This window comes from Thermobia domestica, chromosome 17, assembly GCF_964235325.1.
Source record: "Thermobia domestica chromosome 17, izTheDome1.hap1.1, whole genome shotgun sequence".
Taxonomy (NCBI): domain Eukaryota; kingdom Metazoa; phylum Arthropoda; class Insecta; order Zygentoma; family Lepismatidae; genus Thermobia; species Thermobia domestica.
The window spans coordinates 82,935,364-82,959,791 of record NC_137470.1 but is presented as its reverse complement, the minus strand read 5'-3'; the positions used below and the strand labels follow the sequence as shown (position 1 = coordinate 82,959,791).

General features: G+C 34.9%; 1 protein-coding gene across 4 annotated transcripts in view; it reads right to left on the bottom strand.

Annotated features, from left to right (window-relative positions):
• The window catches only part of LOC145673792 (b(0,+)-type amino acid transporter 1-like), a 715,231-nt gene that overhangs the window by 374,859 nt on the left and 315,944 nt on the right, over nucleotides 1-24,428 (bottom strand). For all 4 annotated transcript variants that reach the window (XM_081743553.1, XM_081743550.1, XM_081743552.1 and 1 more), the window contains one exon: nucleotides 10,256-10,402. In XM_081743553.1, coding sequence (XP_081599679.1) covers nucleotides 10,256-10,391 — 136 coding nt within the window. In that variant the 5' untranslated portion in view covers nucleotides 10,392-10,402. The remainder of the gene's footprint in view (nucleotides 1-10,255; nucleotides 10,403-24,428) is intronic.

Sequence of the window (24,428 nt, the reverse complement as noted above, 5' to 3'; positions counted from 1 at the left end):
AATTAAGTTTCGGAAAATAAATTCGGAGTTTTTGATGGTAAACTAGAAATTATCTTAGTTTCGATAAAAATGCCTAAATATTTCTTACCCCATGTAATTTTAGTTAGTAATAATACCGAAAACATCTGAAAATAAAATACTAATATTTGCACCTTTGAAATTAACTAAAATTAGAAAATTTTAAATAATTACGTGAAATGCTAATAAATTTTATATGTTTTATGTGTATAAAATAAAATATTTTAAAATGAATTCATGATTTTCGTTAACTAATATCAGTTTTCTCTCTCGTGCAATTTAAAAAATGAACATTACTGATTTGTACTTTATAAGTGGAAATCAATAGCCAAAATTGTACGGATAAAAGTACGTCAAGTAAAATTTCGTAATGTTGAAATTTAACGAATTGGCCAACTTCTAGAATAAGATTTTTAGTCCAACAACTAGAACTACAAAAATACCTAAACTATCTTTTTCGAAATAAGGTTATTTTCTATTTTCCTTCCACAAAATACATAATATTTAATTACTAATTAACTATTGTTGTTGTAGTAATGTATAACAAAAGAATGCAAATTAATTGTATAATATGAAAATAGGGAAAGGACCCCGCACGGTCCTTATAGAAATTGCCTTTCTTTGGAATTGCTTGAGACCGCGTTATGTTTTAGATATTATTATCCCGAGAAGTTATAATGGGTACAACCTCCAAATCACCGACAACTTGGCCACCGCGAAGCCACTTTTATGGAAACAGCAGAAGGTAAAGAATTCTGGATATCATAGGAGGTGATCACTTCTAATGAATCAAATGTGAACCGATCCCTACATGGAAATTCCACAAAATCGCAACCCCGAAATTTGAGCTATGAATATCAATATATCCTTAGTAGTTCGGAATAAAATATTTTACGAACGAATACAATGAGGACTTTTATATAAAGATGAAGTTATTGCCCTGTGGGTGGTTGGCGATTATGTAGCTCCCCGTACTGTATTTATTTAGTTTAACATACCACTTTTGTTTAAAGATTACACGTGATTTATAATATATACAGAAATTGAAGGGTATGATGCAAGAATAATTTACGTAAAGTTTTAGAAATTTTTCCGGAGCTGGCTGTTTCTTGCTCTAACTTCACGATGAACATTGTATGTAGGTACCTCCTTTTACATTATAGCACTGAATATAATCATTGGATCAAAATCATTCTTGCACAGAATGTAGAGTGATTTTGTCCTACTAAAACATGTGAAAATCTCAAATTTGCTTAACGTGGACCTACCTGATTCTTGTATCCAACCCTTCCATTATGACTTTATGATGGGCTTAATGTTGAATTGACACTAGTCAACTTTGTATTCATGTCGCCATACTGACAATAATTTTACTCAATACTTTCTTTCAAAATCGAAAAAATCGCCACAATAGTTTTTTAAGAATTACTACTTGTTATAATGATGATTTGAAACAGTAATTGCAGAAATTGACTTGGTGCTTGATATCCTCATCTAGCCTTTTTCTCGCAAATACGTAAAAAAAATGACAAAACGGGGGAGCAGGGTGCAATTTCAGACATGAACTTTATGAAATGATGTCAAGCAAGAGTGACTATATTTTCAATTTGTAAATCGGGAGATTGGTTGCTATTGACGGAAGTTGCTTTGAAATTTCGGTATTTTCTTTCTTTTGTTATTTAGTTAAATACTTAGCGTTTATAGTATAAAATATTATGTTTACTTGTTTAAAATAGACCCAAATAGAACTTTACCAAATTAAAGTTTTAAGAATTTATAATTTTGCATGCATGGAATGAATGGCTCAGAGTTCAAATGCACACCGAACCATATCGTCACGTAATGTTGAAAGGATAACGGTGTTCAAGGAATATAGAAACATAAATTATGGTTTTTGTACCAAAGTTTGCTAGAATTACAATTTTGAATTTAGAACACTTTGAAAAACAGGAATTTAATTCAGGTACTATAAAATAAAACTTCTTGTAAGTTCCTACACTAGATACTAAAAGAATCAACTTTAACACATCATAGCAGACTTATATAGCCTACCATTCAATTAAATTAATTGCTTTTTACTAAGGTCTCTAAATGAGCCTAACACTTGAATTTAAGTTTTCCTATCTCTTTACTACAGGATGAACAGAATTTTGATGATAAATATTTAAACGCAATTTCAAGAAGAATTAAAATTAAATTGAACCAAGCTTTGTCTGTGCTGCAACTGAAAATAAATAAAAGCAACATACTATTAACAATGCTTCTGTCAGAATGTTACATTGTACGACCGTGTACAAAAGTGGGTGTTTTCAGAATTTTGAAAATAGTAGCGGGATTTCAAAAATTGCAACATTTCGAAACGCGATCTAGAATTACCTGTTTCCTCTTCTTTTTTATTTATTTCCTTTTCGTTTTCAACGTGGTGAACTGTTTCCTGAAAAACAAAGAAAACCATGCGAAAATTTATGATTCTGATTCACCAAACCTGCATATAGCTTCACTCAGAATGGGTGTGTACTATGATGTTCTTTTATGAGGTAATTGCTTTAAGGAATAGCTGAAAATTTTAAACTTTAAACGTGGGAAATTTGGTAGGGATGGACTAAGCAAATTAATATAAAATGTCTAAATTTTATCTGAAATTTATAGAAAGAAAAAGTTCATGATAATATTAATACAGTCAGCTATTTAATCGGATTTAATCCTTTAGAGTATATCTGTCCGGTCTTGAATTCGGTGCAAGTAGGTTTGGCTGGATTTCTGAAAATTTCCATTATTCTAGTTTACCCTAACATATTTACACATGCCTATTATGAATAAATGATCTTTGTTTACTATAACGGTTATTACGTTTAAATATTCCTATTATGTGGATTATTATATATTGTTTGCGAATTAAAGTATCTACTACTTCTATGCTGTTATTCTTCTATTCTGTTTAGAACTACTTCTATGCTGTTATTTATTATTCGTGCATTTTTACGACAGGGCTTCTTTGATCTCGTCTATCCTTTCTAAGTTTGATTTCACTTGTTATCACTACGCCTAGTCTTGTAGTAATTAGGCTATTATTTACTTCTTTTCTACGCATATTTTTGACTTTCTGATCTACTTAGTCGGTCGCGTAGTCGTGCACTTTGGAACTAAAGATAGAAGTAATATGGCACGCAGACATATTCTCAGTTATTTTTGGCTTGGCATAATAACTGAATTTCAAAGCTAGTACCTAGAGACTGTTGAAATGTTGTAACAGTTCATTTTTCGCAACCCATTTCAACAGTTCCGTTACTGCTAGTCATTTCACACTGCACCTGTGTAACGTATTGATCATTTGAACAGTGCCATTCCTCAAATACTCTGCTTTACCATATTTATTGTCCGATTGTGTACAATTTTGTTCAATTGTTGGTTCTGTTTCACTACGACTATTACGCATAGTTTATATTGACATTTAGGCTTTCATATATTTCTGCTACCAATTGTTCTAATATATGTTTGAAGTTTGCGGAATGTTCCTCTACCTCTAGAATGTTTCATTTGCTAAGTGAGTACTGACTCCGTGGTAGGTTGTGCGATTTTAATTTTAAGATAAAAATAAACATGCTTCTAATTGTAAACGAATAATTTCCAAAGGAATTTGCTTTGAAAGGCTTTAAGAAGATAAAGTTTCACATTCTAGCATACTTTAAGAAAAACTATTGACTGCTAATGTTCGTCTAACTTTCTCTAATAGGCGTTGTATTACAAAATATTTCAATATTTATTTTATAGTATCAACTTTCGTAGTATCACATCCTAGGCATCAAACATCTAACTTTGGATTTAACGACTGAAGGTGGAGTTACATGTATGTAAGTGTGTATTCATGATTGACGGTCATCATCAGATTTAAACGGGGAGAAATGATTCGCGAGAGTGAGCTGTTCTACACGTTTACAACTTAACTTACATAAAATGAACTAATCTTAATAATTTTCTTTTACTTTTGCTTCTACTTTAAGTTGTTCACATATCCTTTAGTAGTGTTGCCACGAGACGAGACGAGACTTCAGGCTGTCTCGTCTCGTGCAAAGTATGTCTCGTCTCGTGTCTCGTCTTGAAAAAATATGCTCATCCCGTCTCGTGTCTCGTCTCGAGAGGTTCTGTCTCGTCTCGTCTCGTTTCGTTTGTCTCGTTTTGTCTCGTAAAAAATATAGCAGTATACCATGGGAACGAAAGTAAAATGTAGCAGGCTGCACTATGCTAATCAAGATACAACTAAGTTACAAGTATTACCCAGAACACACAAGACAAGAAATGTCACGGTAGCTACACCGTGAAGCTTTCACCTCTGGTGTATGTGGTACTCGGTTCGATCTCGGTTAGCGCCATGTGAGTTTTGTGGTGGACAAACATTGAATGTGTGTGGGGACCGCGGTGGATCAGTGGTAGAGCGTTCACCTCTGGTGCTTGGGGTCTCGGGTTCGATCCCAGCCCCCACCAAGTAAACTTTGTGGTGGACAAACACCGTGTGCGTGGATTTTCTCTTGGTTCTCCCGTTTCCTCCCACTTTCTTCATTCCACCATTTCATTCATTACTCATCATCACTGTCTCCTTTAGCCTAACCGGCATAACCATGGGACGTAAAACTCAAAGATTTCATTTCATTTTTCGAATGTGTGTGTTTTCTCGAAGTTGTCTAGTATCCTACCACTTTCTTCATTCCACTAATTTTCCCATCATCATCCATTCGGCCAAAGTTGCCTAAAGGTTTTAAAAATAAATTCAAATAAGCTCACAAGGCAAGGACAAATAGTTTACAAGATAATATATCTCTGCTGTTAGTTGTCTGAGGCTTCTCGACCCTGGCTTCCTTTTCTTTTCTTTTCTTTTTTTTCTTTTTTTTCTTTTTTTTTTACATTCTGAAACATTGAAATTTGTTTCACCAGTTTCAATACACGACTATACAGTAAATTGCTCATAGGTACGTCGAAGATAAAGACACTAATATCAAATAATGTTTACACGACAAGGAAAGTTCGATGTAAAGGTGTCCCCATCCCCGACACTATCGTATACATCAGCCCACTTGCTTTATAATGTCTGTATATATATATATATATATATATATATATATATATATATATATATATATATATATAGAGAGAGAGAGAGAGAGAGAGAGAGAGAGAGAGGGAGAGACGGAAAGATATATAGATAAATAGATATATGTGTACACTTTGATTTCATATATTCCAGCCTTTAGGTGTCACAGTGTTAACCCATGCCAATCCAAAAACTACTTTCCATTTTAGCATGTTTAGATTTGTTGCAATTATTTTCTTACAAAAAGCTCGGAACCAAATAATTTTATTGAGTAGTGGAAAGTATTTGATTGAAATTTTATGTTACTGCACACTAAGCTCTACTTAAAGTGCCATAGTAATGGGAGCTGAACGACGCATCGGACGAAAGAATGCTTGGGGCCAGTCTTCACCTCCATGGTTCAAATTTGTTCCCATAACCGCGGGGTGTGTGCACCTATGTGGTGGTTGCCCCATTTGTGTAACAAACTCATGACAGTACGCCCAGATTAGCTAGTGGTCTAAAAAAAGTTGATTTTTGGGTGGTCATTTTGGATTAAAGTTTCTTATATTGTCGTGATCTATTCGCAATCATACAACGTACATCTTCATACCAAGCCGAGCGGTCTGCGGCGATAGACCATCGGCTTGAAGGCCCCGGGTTGAGTCCCGGAAGGGTCATGTGTATGGATTTTAACAGCATTTGTTTTTTCGTATTGTGTCAGGGGGCGAAATCGTACGGGATACAAGGATTTCAGTCTGAAAAAATTGAAGAGAATATCCTCCCCAGGATACTTTCATGGGAGTAAGGAATTAGTAAAAATATAGGATATACATTTTATAGCAGGTTTAAAATTATGGTTTGGGTATCCTATTTCTTTTCTGTTAATTATGTTTTTCAATGTTCGAATTTTGATCATTTTCGTGATATTTTCTGCTTTCAACGGAATTCCATGAACATTATACCAAATGTTCTTTACACTATGTAAGAAACCATTTCTGAAGATAATTCAGTTCCTAATGAATATTATTCACTAGGAAAGGGAAGTTTTCCCCTCCTCTCAACATGGAAGCAGAGGGCAATTTCGCACTCTGGTCAGACCAAACATTTCCGTGTAACAAAACGAAGGTCCCTCTGTAAAACGTCTTCACCTAAAGTGTTATTATTAGTATCATAAATTTGATGAAAGCAAAGAATTTGAAGGGTTCGTCGATAATATCTTTGCTTTCTTTGTCCTTCGCCCGCCTTCCAAACGAAGAGGTGAATTTTACAACATGACTGCTGTATAATAAGCGAGCGATTGGTAAAATGGTAAAAGTGTGTTTTTATGTGTATGTGTGTGTGTATGTGTGTGTGTGTGTGTGAGAGAGAGAGAGAGAGAGAGAGAAAAGACAAAATTTTAGTTGCACGATGACATACTTCAATTGCCGTTTTCGGTTCATATAGCAAAAAGAATACCGCCACCAGAGAATAAAGACAAGTGTAGTATGTTCTGTTCTCTTCCGCCATCTCAGCCAGAACTTTCAACTACAGCCTGTAATGAGTGTAGACCTTACCCAGTTTTCAAATTGAATAGATGGTGGTGGTAGTTCGGTTTCTTGCCCTTGTAAAAATCTTCCCTGTCTTTGATTTTGTTTGTCACCATTCCAGCCAGAAATGAAAAAAAATGAGAATTCTTCAGTTTACAGCAAGATGAATTGCGAGAAAGACATTAAGGATGATATTCCTGGAAGCTCACGTATCACGATCGTTTCATTCAATAGACAGAAGACACTTTTCTATGAAGGCTTTTAAACATGTTTTCTCACAAAGTGGATTTTCCTTTTGCAATCTATATGACCACTGGCAATTTCAATCTTGGCCATTCCCGCCAGGTTTTGATTTTCGAGACACTAGACGAGACGAGACATTTCACGAGACGTCCCGTCTCGTCTCGTGTCTCGTCTCGTTTTCGAGACGGGACAAGTAGTCTGTCTCGTCTCGTGTCTCGTCTAAAAGGACTCTGTCTCGTCTCGTGTCTCGTCTCGTGGCAACACTATCCTTTAGTGGTTTTACATCATTCACTGGTACCTCATGTTTGTATACACGTGTATTAAACAAATCTACAAATAAACGTATTGGATTATCAATAACGCACAAACCTTACATAGAAACACACAATTCAATAAATATGTGTACTATTAATTCCATAAACGTGTTTTATCTTGTCACGATTGTTAAATGATAATCTGTTGCGTAACGTCAAGTGAACAGTTCTAGCGCAAAATGAGTGGTTACTTGTTCTGTCACGGTCATCAAATGAGTAGTTGTCATGGACGATTGTGATTGTAGTATTCTAGCAAGGAACTAATTGATCTTTTTACATAAAATAAGTACTCTCTCTTTTTTATGTTATTTTCTTTCAATCATTCCAGCAATCTCGATAATGGCAACTTCAAATCTTAAACACATTAACAGAAATTTCAATGTTTACCGAAAAGAAAGAATATAAAGTCAATGAATGATTTGAAGTTTAAATAATTGGTAGTTAAGGAATGTAAAACTATAAATACTATATTAGTCTAAGATTAGTGAGTGAAACTAAACAAAATATATTGAATCGGTTTATACATTAGAATTTTTGTTACTAAAATACAACAATAAATAAATTACACATTACTTTACGGTGTAATGTCTCTTTTCGTGTACTATCATGCTTAAGGCGAATCGTTAAAATACTACCAGGTGCACAAATCCACTAAATGGGTTTGTAAATACTAATATTCTTCTACTCCCACTTACTATCCTTAAAGAGACTATTCTTAATAAGAGGTCACTATTATCGCCTATACTAAATAGAACTCATTGATGCAAAATAATCTCGTACTTGTTTGAAATCTACAACCACTTAGATTTCAGATTTTATTAGGTCGCAGTAGCTACTGTTCCTAATATCAGCATATGAAGTTCAACCGAAACTCTGATATGATCACAACTACGTTGGCAGACTAAGGCTTGACTTAATATTTTCTTAATTATAAGATTAAATGTTGGTTTCATCATAATCGTAAATATTCTGTGATTGTTGGATAAGTACCACAAACAAGATCAACAAAAAGCATTAAGTACGCACTAAATGCGTTATTATATTGAAACAGCCTGTTATGAAACAAAATAATCTCGTTGTTTGCAAGTTGTTTAACTACTACTATCGCTGAACAGCAATACTATAGACTGCTAATATTTGCTCTACATGCTTGCCCTCGCCGCCAAGGCCGCCCCACGGAATGTAATCAAGGAAGAATTTTGCGTGAGAAATATCGTTAGAGTCATGAAACTGGTTATTTTTATAATTGAAGCAGTTACAATTAACCAACAGTCTTACCACTTGCCCCAAGAACTTAGATGATTCGACATAAAGGCAATCGGAATCTCGAATCGAGTAGTGGGCTTATGCTTGGGCGCCAAACAACGACGAAGAATGGTCTGCTATGATTAGATGGATTACATACGTGGTTAACAATTCTTTACTGCTATTACAGAAATTGAGCAATGATTGAATTTGGTTCCCAGAACTTCGCAAGACCAAAGGTAGAAGTATGTGAGAAGGTTTGTTTTAACTACGCTTGCCCTGTGCGTGTCAATTGTCACCGGCGCCAGGAACATTACTTCTCAGAAACTCACCCTTCACAGTGGGAAAATAAAATTAAATGCTATGTCTATGTGAAAAATGTAATATTCATTATAATTTTCAATAAAATTTTAGAAGTTCTGTACTGTTGAAAATTCTATGGTTATGGACTTTATTACAGAAATGAATGCTCGTTACTTTTTTAACCGGTAAATACAGCCAGTCGGGAGTGGCTCCAATGACTTGAGTCGGTATTTCTCGTTACACAACGAAAAGTAAAGTAAATGAAATGAAATCTTTAAGTTTTACGCCCCACGGTTATGCCGGTTAGGGTAAAGGAGACCGTGATGATGAGTAATGAATGAAATGGTGGAATGAAGAAAGTGGGAGGAAACAGGAGAACCCCGAGGAAACCCACGCACACGGTGTTTGTCCACCACAAAGTTCAGTTGGCGGGGCTGCGATCGAACCCGGGACCCCAAGCACCAGAGGTGAACGCTCTACCACTGAGCCACCGCGGCCCCACGAAAAGTAAAATATTGGAAAGTATGAAAATACGTAGTGGCATCGTAATGGAAGAAAGTCGTCTCAACGGATTATCAATATATAAAGCAATGGAGGTGAAATATTTGCATGCATATCATTTAAGCACAGTGAACAGAAGCTGCAATTTTGCTTTAGTGATGAGGCTCAGTTGTGCGTGAATTGTCGTAAAATGCAGTATTCACACACACACACACACACACACGCACACACACACACACACACATATATATATATATATATATATATATATATATATATATATATGTGTGTGTGTGTGTGTGTGTGTGTGTGTGTGTATGGAAGAAAGTGCGAGATATTCCAAAGTCCATTATGACATCTATGTTTCAGTTTCATGCGTACCCCCAACAGGCCAAGAACTACTTGTACTGGACTTCACCCACATTGCTCGCTCAACATTTTTTCTGTCAGTAAATAAAATTCAGAGGAGGTCATATATTCAGTTTGAAATATTTTGTATTAAGAGTCCAGATCTCTTAGGAGTCCAGTAGTTGTCGGAAATTTTGGTCTGTTGAAAAGACAAGCTATCTTTGCACCATCGTTGGTCTCTGTAGAGTTTCCAGGCAGAAACAAGACAATTCATTGCCTTTGCTTAACTCAAATTCACTGCAATGGAAACTTGAATGTCGGTAGATAATACAAAGTTCTTTTAATCAAATCTAATACTACACGTGGTGACAGCGAGGTTTTCTGCAAATTGTGTAACGTTCAAAAAGTGATCAGTATAAATCAAACCATGATGTGAATGTACAGTCAGAAACAATATGAAGTATAGGCTGGAGCTATTATTTCTTTAATCTCCAACCTATACTTAATATTGTTTCTGTCTGTACCATTAATATAAAATTATACCCACACAACAATATATTTTGTTCAGGAAAAAGAACATTTTTATTTAACTGTAGAAAAATGTATATTTATAACAACAAAATCATGAAAAAAAATAGCATGTGATTTTTCTTTCGTTAATAATAAGATATCAATGGAAGTCTACTAACCTATCATTACTCCAATTATGAGGTTTACTGCACTGAACAATCCAAGCTCTCTTCTTAAAGCCACTCCATCATTTGAGTTCGTTTTAGGCATAGAATCAATTGCTGACTGTACAGCTATCTCATTGACGTTTGTCATCTGCGATTCGTCTGTAAATTATAGATTAATGTAGATAAATTACAATCTTATAAAAGTATAACTATCAATAAGGAATAAACCCACAAATTCCGTTCTAAAAATTACATAGACTCTATAGAAGTAGCTCCAACAAACTACACTAATACTTCCGGAAAATTTCCTCTAATAGTACTTGGAGCAGGCAGCTGTTACGTATACACTACACTCATTACACTGAGTATCAGATTGTGAACTTCGAATCCTTTATACTTCACGCGTGAATTGCTTCAGCTGATATTGCCACTATTGTTAAAATTCTTTCATTATTTCTTCATTCCTATAGTTGATACAAGCCGACATGAAAAGTTGGAATATTCTTCTTCTTACGTTAACATGAGATTATTTCATTTAAAGGGACTACGTGGAAGAGTGGTGTAACGGTCAGTAATATATTTTCATTATGTTGCCCATAAATATGACATATTCGTGTGCATTGCGTTTGGGATGCTTGTATTTGAATTTGTATATGTATTATATTGTTATATAACCAGTGTATTCATTGATAATCACACATCAGAATTGTCATTTTCAATATTTTGTGCTATATTTATGTCGTGTTCACAAGATATTATTATTTTTCTAACTCTACTTTCACATTTGAATTTTACTGAAGGTATTACAAGAATAGAATTGATTGGAAATACTACAAGTGATATTAAACTAGATATGCAATTTTTTTCAGGAAAGAAATATTACATTCTTTAGCGGAAGAAAAACATCAAATATTCGAAATTTAGGTGTAACAAATACATATACGTCTTTAAGTAGTAGTGTAGAATAATCAACGAACTTAAAAAGTTCGTTACTGTATTCTCAATGTCTGTGTGTCTGTCTTTTTTTTGCGATTTTTTTTTTAAATTTTGAACCCTGTATTCGATAGAGCATCAAAAATTATCAGAGAAAGTGATTAAATTTTTTGCGTCACTCTTACCGTTCCCGAGATATTGACCAAAAATGGCTTATTTGCAGAGATTCAAGAAGCCATATCTCGGGAACCATAAGTCATAGGGAGATCATATTGGTGTTGATGAATATCTAAAAGGATGGTAAATATTTTGGTACCAAATAGTGACCGGTGGCCACTGTCCATCTAGCCACTGGTTTGGTCAATGGCCAGTTCGCCAGTGGTTATCAATTAATATCGGTAGCAAAATGTTTAGCGTACTCTTAGGGATTGATTAACACCACTATCTTCTCTCTACGATTTACCCTTTCCGTGATATTGGCCAAACATGGCCAATTTTATGATATTCAAGGAGCCATATTTCGGGAACCATAAATTGCAGAGAGATTATATTGATGTTGATCAATACCTAAGAAGGTGGTAAATATTTTGATACCGAATTTTAACCGGTGGCCACTGTCCAACTTCCCATTGGTTTGGCCAATGGCCAGTTGGCCAGTGGCTACCAATTATTATCGGTACCAAATTTTTAACATTCTATTACGGATTAGTTAACACCAATATCATCTATTTATAACTTACCGTTTCCGTGACATTGGTCAAAAAATGGTCTATTTCTAGATATTTAACGAGCAATAGCTCGGGAACCATAAGTTGTAAAGAGAATATGTTGATGTTGATCAATACCTAAAAAGATTATAAGTATTTTGGTACCAAATAGTAACCGGTGGTTACTGTCCTACTGGCCACTGGTTTGGCCAGTGGCCATCAATTAATGTCGATACGAAAATGTTTAACATTCTATTAGGGATTGATTAACACCAATATCATCTCTCTATGACTTACCGTTCCCGTGATACTGGCAAAAATATTGTTCCAATTTCAGGAGATTTAAGGAGCGAAATCTTGAATCGTAAGTCACACAGATATACCTAAGAGGATGGTGAATATTTTGTACCAAATAGTAACCGGTGGTCACTGATTAACTGTCTACTGGCCAACTGGCCACTGTTCCCCAGATATTGACCAAAAAATTTCGAATTTCTAGATATTTAAGCAGCCATATCTCGAGAACTGTAAGTCATACAGGGATGGTATTTTGTTATTATTTGCGAAAAAGAGAAGAAGTGAGGATAAAAAGATACATCTAGGAACAATGACAGTTATCCTTCTCGCTCCATCTCTCCATTCTTTTCAAGTTCGTTCTGGCAATGCTCAACTGGTTTTAATTGGGAACTTGGAAATTTCTTACAACATAATTGCTGGACAAGGAGCACAGAAAAGTATGTTGGTGGGACCTCATGTTGCGGAGGTAGTATTTGAGGCTTTAGGATCTCCTACAGCCTCGCTCCTAAAGACATAAACTCTGCCCAAGTATTTTACCCAAATATTTATTACCTGTTAATTTTATACATTCAGAAACAACTTATTTGAAATTTACAACCACTTGGAGTTCAGCTTTTAATAGATCGCAGTACCTACTGTTCCTGATATCAGAATATAAGGATCGATCGAAACTCTGATACGATCAAGACAATGTTGGCAGACTAACTAAATCTATTTTTTTCTTAATTACAAGGTGAATGGTTGGTTATAATAATATTCGTAAATATTCCGCTATTATTGTGTAAGTACCACAAACAACATCAACAAAAAGCATAAATATGTAAATTTTTTGATTGTAATAACTTACTTTTTTATTGCAACAATAGTATATTTGAATATATTTTGCACAATAAAACTTTGGTAAAGCTTTCCAGTTTTAAAGAACATCCATTGGAGCACCTTTCCTTTGTTCTTTGGTTTCTTTTGGTAGAAAGAATCATCAGTCTTTCCCTACTAATTCACGAGGTATTGATATATTGCATGGTATGCCCTTCGTCGACTATAGAAGGGATCAGTGTTTTGTGGGTTTATTTTTAGGGATTCAGGCTTGACACGTGTTCTCCTTAAGCCAGGTTAAAGTGTTCTATCTGAGGTAAAAGATTTCTTCAAGCTAATGAGAAGAAGGGAAGGAACTCAAAATACTGACAGCATTGCCTTTTTGTATGGCTATGCTTATACGTTGCAGTAAAAATTGATAGCTTCTCGGGTCTCCTGTTTTTGCTGTCAGACTTGCTTCTAGTTCCTTCAAAAAATCAATTGCTTCTTTGCTGAAGGCACTGTTGTTTTAGTAGCAAAGGCTATAAAATGATGGTCTTCTTTAAGTTTAGAGTATTTTGAGTGTTTGCGTGAACAAGTCGCTCCCGCTGCACTCCCTGCTTTTATACTTGTGGATTGTAGATAAGATGGAGCAAACGTATCCACACATGTGACATCCCAGACTAAAAAAAAAATATGTATATTGAAATATGTTATGAAATATAATATTGAAACATCATATGGACTTACTTTTTTAATATCATAAGCTCCGAGTGTAGATGATGGTTTGCTGGTTTGGTTTGATGTTTGTCTGGACGTGGTCATTTTGGAAGCAATATATGTTTAAAATATTGCAGTTAGTGTGTTTTGCGAGGTCCATTCACACATACAAAAAGTTTCGTTAATACAAATCTTTGTTTCAGTTCCGATTGCGTAGGTTTGTTTCCATTATAGTGTTTCATGCAGTAGAGCAAAATTTTGTGAACGTTACAAATGGTTCACTTCCACATGGAGTGCAGAGTCACGATGCATGGTAAACGTGTCGCTATAAATTGTTGTTTTCATTCTGTAGCGGGAAATGTTGAAACCAAAATCAGCTATTTTTTTTTTCATTTTCGGGTGAAATAGATATATAAAGCGGGCAATGAAACTTTTATTTGAACGCATTACGTAAAGTATTGCAACCGTTAGTAAAAATAAGTTTGACATATTCAGTTTTTAGTGAAGTGTTTGTAGATCGCCATATTTTAAGACGCTTACCGTTCGCAAAAAAATGATCCTTTCTGTATATTACCGTGAAAGTTAAAATAGCTTATATCAATCATTTTCGGTCTTAGTAGATTGTTAACGGATAATATACAAGTTATTACTAGTTCGCTGAATCGATTGCAAAAACTTTCAGGTTGACACAATTACTGTTTCTGTTCTACGGAAATCATTATTCAAATTGGATGTAATAGTAAATTTGAATAGTGAATTTTGTTTTGAGGAGATATGTAAATTGTCTTGAGAAGCTGAAGTTTTGGCAATAACCTCTCTGTCACCATTTTCGTTTTATGTCGATAAACTTTGTAACTGGTATTGAAAAGGGAAGTAGTAGTAAATTTGAATCACGTCCATGTTTGGTAGTTTGGGTGGATGATCATCTGTATCTGGTAGAAGAGTGTTACAACTGAAGAAAATTGTAATTTTGAGTTATCATCGCCATTGGATAGAGAGAAACGAGCTCTACCTTGTATTATTCCCTAAAAGGTAACTCAACAATTTACCCCTAGGTGACAGAAATACCAGCACTACAGGCAGAGATTTTAATAATGTAGGACGGGAGAATACACTTGCATGTCAGTTGAGAGCCAGCATTCGGTGAGGACGTGAGTTGAAGAGTATTACATTTTTAATTATACCACTATTCTTCTCCACCCAAAACTTATCGAGAACCGGTAGGAATTTCAAAGGCAAAAAAGCGTGATCTGATGCCTCTGGTCAAGAGTAGCACATTGCCAAAGTGCATCACGCATTTTACAAACATCCGTGAGAGAGTGAAATTACAGAAAGATGTGCAACTACTTAAAAGTGAGTTGTACGTAAGTAGTAGTAAATTAGATTATTTGTCGGTAAATAAACGAAGGTAAGTTAAACAGCAAAAGGAAATTTTACTTTGATGTTACTGTAATTCAATTTTAGTTTTCCTTCAATTCAAGAGCTGTAATTCTGAGAAATTCACATTACGTAAGTAGAGAGGGGACACTTGGGGCTTTTTTTTCCTACTGCGCATGCGCAAACAAGCTGATTGGCTGGCGACCCCGGCCCCGCCCACTTTGGCCACGCCCACTTGGTCCCGCCCACGTGTAGCCACGCCCACGGCCCCGCCACTTGGCCCCGCACGCCCACTTGGCCCCCATGGTCTTTTACGACCTCCATTTTAGGGGTGTATTCGTTCTCTTTTATGACCTACTGCGCACCTATGTAACATAGCAAAGACTCGTTCCCTTTTAGTTTCCAACCCTTATTTTAACATAGCAGAAATTACATAAGACTACGAACATGGCAGAACCCTTATTTTAACATAGCAGAAATTACACTGAGCGGAGAATACATCCACCCTATTTAAACATAGCAGAATAATAAAAGAGTATGACTTATTTTCCAACCCCTATTTAACATAGCAGAGACTACGAAACATAGCAGGGATGTATTCATTCCCTTTTATGAGCATTTTTCCAACCCCTATTTTTAACTATAAACATAGCATACAATGAGTACCTATGTAACATGACCGGCCCCGCACGCCCACTTGGCCCCCATGGTCTTTTACGACCTCCATTTTAGGGGTGTATTCGTTCTCTTTTATGACCTACTGCGCACCTACACGAGGAAACACCACCTCGATATGTTGCTTCGTTTACGAGAGATTGGGTTTTAAGTAGAGATGCAAGGGCTCGGAAAAACCCGGCTTTTTGGGAAAAAAACTCGTTTTTTTCTGCTTCGCTTTTTTGCTTGGGAAATTTTGGGCTTTTTTCAAAATTCTGCTTTAAATTGATAAAGCAGACTTTGTTTCGCTTCTCTATAAAACAGAAAATCATTTAATTAGTGGTTGATGCTGATAATAATATAAAACCTCGAAAATAAACTATGAATTTCGAAAAGATATTTCAAACAATCTTTCTTCAACATATTTACATTATGAATTCCACAGAATTAACCAATGTATATAATAAGAATTTTTTAACCGCCTATATACAGAAGTAAGCAGAGTTGGCAAGAGCCATGGTTGTTTTTGAAAATGCCAAAAACCCGTTTTTGGGGGATGTTTAAACCAGGTTTTTGGTTTAAACCAGGCTTTTTTTATTTAGATTTTTTGCTTTGTGTATTTATATTACCTATTTACAGAAATAAGTTTGTTTCGCCTTGATGTTATTATGCAACAGCGGGGTTGTGCCGGGAGAACTCCCATAAGCTTAAAGAAGTCCGTTCAGTAAATTTCTTAAATTGAGAATCTCCCGCCCTAGCCATCGGGAAAATCCCGTCATTACTTGAAATGTAAGACAATAACGGGAAAATCCTGTTATTGCTTTGCATGTAAAATTTAAAGGTCAACGTATCATAATCAGTACGCAAAAACTGAGGTATTAAATTACAAATTTAGTACGTAGATATCATTGAAAGTACAATCCAAGCTAATGTTGGAAGCTACGTAGGCGATCGATAAATTTTGCCAATTTCTATCAATATATTTAAACAATCTTGGCTTCTTTATAAAACAACAGGCATTTAGGCATGCAGAAATATACAATTTGGTTGGTTTCGTATGTTTAGGCTTAACAGCCTTACGAAATACCGAGGTTATCAAGGAGAAGATTTTCGCTTAAACTGACATCCGAACCGCTACTTGGTTTACGCATGAAAGAAGGGTTGTGGCTCGACCGAGAATTGAACATGGGACACCTTGATTAAAAGGTGAGAGGGAAATAAAACTATTGCAGGTGGTTTGATATCTGGAAACGTCACCATGAAGTTCACACGATTCGCATTTTTCATTCTTTTTATTTTTTATTTTTTGGTTTAAACCAGTTATGAAAAAAAAACGTTGGTGTAAACGAACCAACCCTAAAAGTAAACACTTCTTTTAAAAATATACACAAATAACTAGCAAAATAATATGTAGTATTTTTACTTCAAAATATTCCATACCCTCTTTTTGAAACAAAATAAAATTAAAATAAAACATAAGAGAAATACTTACTGTAGATTTATATGATACACTTAAAGGCTGTACATCTGGAGCTTTTGGCTCTGTATATTCTTGAAATTCAACAGTTAAATTTTATATAACCACCATCACGGTTTACCGAATCCTCAAGTTTTCTGAATTTTGAACAAGAGGGATTCAACATATCATTACGGAACTCTCCCCCAAAAAAGGACTACGGAATATATTTAAGTTAAGCTAAATACAGGTGCACAACAAACATGAATGAGTGATTAGCTTTTGCGCTTCTATCGGGAAGTCCGGGATTAAACCCAGCATTCGACCATTCTGACAAAGCTTTTCTTCATTCCATCTGTGAATGTAGAAATAGTGCGTGTACTGTGAGTTGGCCGACTTCCTTTCTTATTGTTTTTAACCGCTTAACTTAAAACCACGAATTATTACGTTATTTTTGTTTTACCCTAAAATTATGAACACGAATATATTCGTGCAAAGAAAAAAGATCTAAATATTAATTTAAACGACGAATCCTTACGTTCGCCATACGCAGCTGAGAGAATGGGTGTTCGCTAGATGTCGGTAAGATTCATTTAACTATTTTTGGCTAATATTTTGCATTGAAGGCCAATGCTTATTGACGAAATGACTAAATTGAAATAGCATATTTACATTGTACCGAGAATTCATTTGTTTGTTATTTCTCTTTGAAATAATGGTATTTTTTGCAAAACAGAATACAATAATTCGTGGTAGATTGATTGGAACATCGACTTATATTGAGCTCATTTTTCCCCACTGAAGTTTTGTCAAGATGGACAGTGAAAGTGACTTCGATTTAGAAGTTTTTCAAGGCCTTCCATACATTTCCGAACATTTCAAACTAACTCAAATGTATAGAGATTTTCTAATATCTGTCATTTTATTGTTATTAGCCTGCGACATTCTATTCAAAAATATTCTAAATAAATAAAAACGTATTAGAATATATACTTCTTTCCCTTTTGCTGAATATGCTAGTGTAATTTTGTAATGTTTATTGTGGAACGTACATATTCGTGATTTTAATATTTTTTGCAGGAAAATTTAAATCTCAATTTTGATCAGCTTGAAGTTCAAGTAAATTCAACGAACTGCATAAAATATTTTAAAAGATTCGTTGTAGTTTCTTCTACACAAAAAATGTTCAAAAACTTAAGACTAACAACAAGATTAATTTGCTTTTATTACGAACGAATATATTCGTGGTTTTAAAATAGGTGATTTTCAAGTGCCTAATTCGGGCCTAAATTTTGGACAGTTTTAGTAATGTTTGCTTCCACATACCTCTACCTTCAACGTAAAATAGAAATAACAAATAAAAAAAATCATAAAATTTGGAACGATTTTTGCGAAAAAATTATAAGTTAAGCGGTTAAATCGTTATTATTACTAATTACCAGCGGTGAAGGTAAGGGGTCGGTCTTTCGGACTGAAGCCCGTTCCCCAAATAGAGCTGTTCCGATAATCGGGTAATCGATAACAATTCGATAACATTTCAAAACCGTTTTATCGATTAAGAATTTTAATTTTATCGAATTATTGAACTTTCCAGACTCCAGAAATGTTTGAGACTCGAAATATTCGAGACTCTCGAAATGATCGAGACTCCCGAAATGTTCGAGGCTCTCGAAATGATCGATGTACTCGAAATGTAAGAAACATTAGACAACTTCGAGACACTCGAACTGTTCGAGAATCTCGAATTGTTTGAAAGCAGCAAATACACAAATATATCAATATGATCGCATTTGTCGAGTCGCTTGAATATTTAGAAAAGTTCGGGATTATCGGTGTGTTCGAAAGGAACGATGTATTCGAGGTTATCATAGTTGTATATAATATGTATTACATATATGCAAAGTGTTCATTATATAACTTCTCTCCTTAGCAATGTAGTGAAGGGAAAGTTTTTCCCCCACAGATCGGTACAAGGTTTAAGCAGTCTGTCAGAAGAGAGAAAGAGGAAGTGAAAACATGCATCACTCGAATGGAATTGGAATCCAAGACAACGTTAGTCTACTAATAGTTACTTTGCCGATTGCGCCAATAACGGGGCAGGCAGAAAAATAATTTTACATGATTTCGACCAATACAACTTTGCAATAATTTATCAGATGAAAAAAGTTGTTTGACTAGTTTGGCTGCAAGAAGAAATCATTGCAGAGGTGAAGGAACCGAACTGTTCATCACTACTTTTGATAATACCCGAAACTTCGATAATACTCGAAATGTCGATAATGCTCGAAATTTCGATAATACCCGAAACTTCGATAATTTCAGATACTCTAACGGTTTCGAGTAACCGATGACAACTCGATAAATTTTCACTCCCGAAGTTCGATAGGTCTTCAGCCTTATCGAACACACCTATCCCCAAAGTTACAGAATGTATGCAACAAACGAAATATCTGTTAGTTATGCCTTTACTCATAATCTTTAAGCTCCCGTCAAATAAAAATTACGAGTGTTTAAAAAAACTGAACATTAGTAAGAAAAACCCTTCCCAAAATACTTTTCTAAGTCCGCCACTGATTCTCAGTATAAAATGATTTTTAAGGTTGTATCCGGAAGATTATTGCTAAACATATAAACTAAACGAAATATTAGTTATGTCTGTACTCATAAACTTCAAGCACCTCCCAAATAAAATTAGGACTTTTTAGGAAACGAAACAATCAGAAAAACCCCTCCTAAAGTACTTTTCTAAATCCGCTACTGATTATTTGTATAAATTGGTATTCAAGGTTGTGTCCGGAAAATTATTGGTAAATCACTTCACACTTACAGTATAACAGAAATTTGGAAGTACGGTTTGACGGATATATTGAAAAACGTACGCTTTGACGGATAAATTGAAAAACGGGCAAGTTTAACTTTTGCGCTAGAAGCTAGAGTACGAAAAGCTCTTAGAAATGAAACACGGATGTCAAACTAAAATGATCTAGAGAAGAAAAAAGATGTCGATAACTCAATTGTTAAAATAAATTTAAATAGCCTCTAAAATTGTGCTCAAATACTACATTCTTCATGTTAGCTTTAATTCGTAAAACATGTGCTCCATCCATCTTGATGGTGAATTTCAGAGCGAAATATCGCATTTAGGTCATGGAATTCTTATCTAACTATAGAATATACTATAAGAAAGCTATTTAGATAGAAAAATCATGAAAATGAAAAAAGTCAAAATTTCCAAAATTCTCGTTTTTTCCCAAAAAACCCGGCTCTTTATGTGAAAAAAACCATCGATTCTAAAAAGCCGGCTTTTTTGCATCTCTAGTTTTAAGTGACTAGGGAGATTTTTTGATTATTTTAAACCGTTTTCGAGATATGGGCCATTTTATGAAGTTTGGACAGTCAAATGAACCTAGAAAATATTTAGCTCATATCTTAGTTTTTTGTTTGGAGCCAATAGTAAATAGTTTTATTTTAGCCAATGAGATACTTGACTTGCAGATTTTTCTCCAATGAAAAAGGGTTTTATTTTAGCCAATCAGAGGAAAGCGGATATAAGGGCTAAGGTTCGTAGCTATTCTCAGTCAGTTATTCATCGGCTTGTAAAAAGTGAACATCGTGTGCAGATGTTAACATTGAGTGAATTTCGAGTGTGAATTAAGGGTAAGTATTTGGTAAACTGTCAAAATTTTCGGTGCTGATTTTTAAGTGTTCCTCACAACCTCACCCAAGACTAATTATTTTTTGAAATATACGTTGTGTTGAATACGTTCATGAAGACCAGAGTTCGTTGCGATCAAACATTACCGAAACATTGATTTTTTAAAATTTAAGTATTTCTGAACTGTCAAAATTCGAGGGGGTGATTTTTAAGTGTTCCTTGTAACCTCCCCCAGGACTGATTATTTTTGAAATATACGCTGTGTTAAATACTTCGTGAAATCCAGAGCTCGTTGCGATCAAAAATATGCGAAATATTGATTTTTAAAAATTTAAGTATTTTTGGACTCAATTCGAGGGGGTGATTTTTAAGTGTTCCTTATAACCGCACCGATGATTGGTTATTTTTTGAAATATACGTTGTATCGAATACGCTCATGAAAACCAGAGTTCGTTGCTCTGAGAAATAGCTGAAATATTGGTTTTTAAAATTTAAGTATTTCTGAACTTTGTGAAAATGTTGGGTGGTACTTTTTAAGTGTTCCTTGTAACTTGCTCTATGGTTGTCTGTTTGATGAAATGTACGATGTTTTCGATCATGCAGATTACGAATATTCTGCCCTTTTTCACACAGAGTTAATAGTTTATTTGAGGTACGCCTAGTATGCGATTTTTCGATGATTTTGCAATGTAAGATTCTTTTTTTTTTTTATTTACAGGTTTAGAAAATATCACTAAACACGTTAGGAAGAGTACGCTATTGGGAAAAACACTTTTTGGTGTTCTATAGTGGGAACAGCCCCAATTAGAGTAAAAGCATCAAACTTCGGAAAATCGCTAATAATACTACTTCTTTTACTACTAATAATAATTACCAGTTGATGGAATAATAAAGTTACTTTTTTGTTACAAACCCCTGATTTATATACTATAGTACTCTAAGCAATAATAGTGTTTAATTTTTATGAGAAATAGAGTTTCTCCGAGAGGAGTTTTGCAAAAAATTTACAATAATTAATTATTGTTATTATAAGTTATTAGGAAAAAAGACATTTTATTTGGTATAGTTAGAAATTCCATTTACAAGAAAAATAAGGGACAGAGAGAGAGCGGCTTTGATTCAGTAGAAATTCTATAAGCATTGCTTTTAATATAGCGTAAACGTTATTACAGAAGACACTATTTGGATTTCTTAATGCTCTACAGTGAATGATTGTTAATCGTTGTAAAATAGTGAGCGTTAAGCATAATAGGTTATTACAAAAACACTAATTGGCGTTCTATAGTTGGAAGACCACAATTAAGATAAAACAGCAAGCATTAACGATAATACAATATTAATTGGTGATCTACAGCGAATGATTGTTTATCGTTGTAAAACAGCGAGCGTTATTACTTGGTAATCTATAGTTGGAAGAGACCCCATTATAGTAAAAAATCGCAAACATTAACGATTTTACAGTATTCTAAAAAAATACTTGGTATTATATAGTTAGAGAAACAGCAAATATTAACGATTTCACAAAAAAATGGAGAGATTTAGTATAGTATCTGAATCACGTCAATATTATAGACAATTTACGATAATGGAAATTTACTGACAATTGAATTAACTCCTCCCCCAGAGGGAGAAAACCCCCTTAAATGGGTAGTAAATGGAATTCGTGATTTGGTACAGTATGTAATCAGAGGTGTGGTGCTCCCTCTTCATCGTGTAGGGTTGACTTTCATGAGTCAAAATCATCCCGATAAACCATTTTATCTGTCTTTTCGAACTGCTAATAATATGACTGCTGAAAATGTGTGTGTGGGGGGGGGGGGCGTTAGAAAAAGTAATTCAATCAAATACATCATTCCTATAGCAAGATCGTTTTATTCTTTGTTTTCATCACGTCGAACTACCTATTGTTATGGGACGGGTGGAACAGAATTTCTCTTATATAAATGACTATATAAAACATAACCGAGGTATTATGGCTATTAAAAACCCTTATTATTATTGTCTGGGTCAAGCTCTGGAAGTTACTATAGGTCTTATTGAGCATAAAGATAATAACAAAGAAAGAGATAGATATCGCCATCAATACTCAACAAATATGTTTAAAAAGGTATCTGAATTAAGTGAAAAGGCTGGTGTTAGCTTAGAGAATGGCGGAGGGATACCAGAATTTAAAAAAATTTAAGGCGTATTTATCGCCATATAAAATCAAGGTGTATGACGGGTTGTCGGCCGAAAAAATATTTTTTGAGGGTCACGGTCATGGTAAACGAATTAATTTACTATATATTAACAATCATTATAACGTCATCGCTAATCTAACAGCTGCATTTTCATGCGGTTACTCTTGCGAAGAATGTCATAAAAAATTCCAAACTAAAGACAGGCATGCGGGGAAGTGTAAAGCTTTGTGTAATAAATGCCAGAATAGACCACCATGCACCATTACAGAAATTGTAATATATTGCAGGAAATGCAATAGATGCTTTTATGGGGCTCAGTGCTACAAAAACCATAAGACTTCATTATGTGATATTCTGAAAGTGTGTCCTCAATGTCGTAAAGCATACGCGGGGGAAAAAGGCGGAATCCACATGTCTGTGGGGAAGCATTCTGCGCAGGGTGTAATAATATGTTGCCACCAGGGCATTTATGTTACACTCAACCGTGCCGAACGCGTACTCCACAGAAATGGCTATTAGTGTTTTATGACATTGAGTGCCGCGAGTATAAAAAAGTAGCCGGCGGTATTTTTGAGCATGAGCCCAACCTGTTAGTTAGCCAACAGGCATGTTATTATTGTAGAAACAGTGCGAGTGAACGGTGTGGTGTATGCGGCATTAGAGAACGTGTACTTTATGGGGACAAATGTATTGTAGAATTTTTAGATTATTTAGCACAAAGGCATTCTGGAATAAACAAAATAGTCGCTGTAGATTATAACGCAAAGGGGTATGACAGCCATTTTGTTTTACGCGCGATGATGATTGATAAAGAGTGGACGCCGCGAATAATTATGCGTTGGTGCAAAATTTTAGCGCTGGAATATATATTTAAAATTTATTGATAGTCTAAATTTCTTACCAACGCCTTTCTCCAAATTAAGCGACGCGTTCGATTTGCCCGTCTCGAAGGGTCATTTCCCTCATTTAGCCAACACAAATGCTAATGAGGAGTATAGGGGTGCTTTACCCAGCATTGAGTATTACGATGTGGGGGGCTTAAAAAAGAAACAGAAAGAGAAGTTTTTGCGTTGGTATAATGAGGAAAAAGAAATATTTGGAGAGACGGGCTTCATTTTAAAAGAACAGCTCATTGAATACTGTGTAAATGATGTGAACGTGCTGCGCAATGCGTGCGTAAAATTTATGAACGAATTTGAAGTTATATCAGGTGTCAACCCTTTCCTAGAAAGTATAAGCATTGCCAGCGCGTGAAATGTAATGTATAGAAAAAAGTTCTTGCGAACAGACACCATTGGTATTATCCCACATAGTGGGTACAGGTGGCGTGACAACCAATCTGTCGGTGCCGTTCAGTGCCTCGTGTACGAGGCCGACCGATTAAAAACACAAATCCAGCATTCTGGTAACG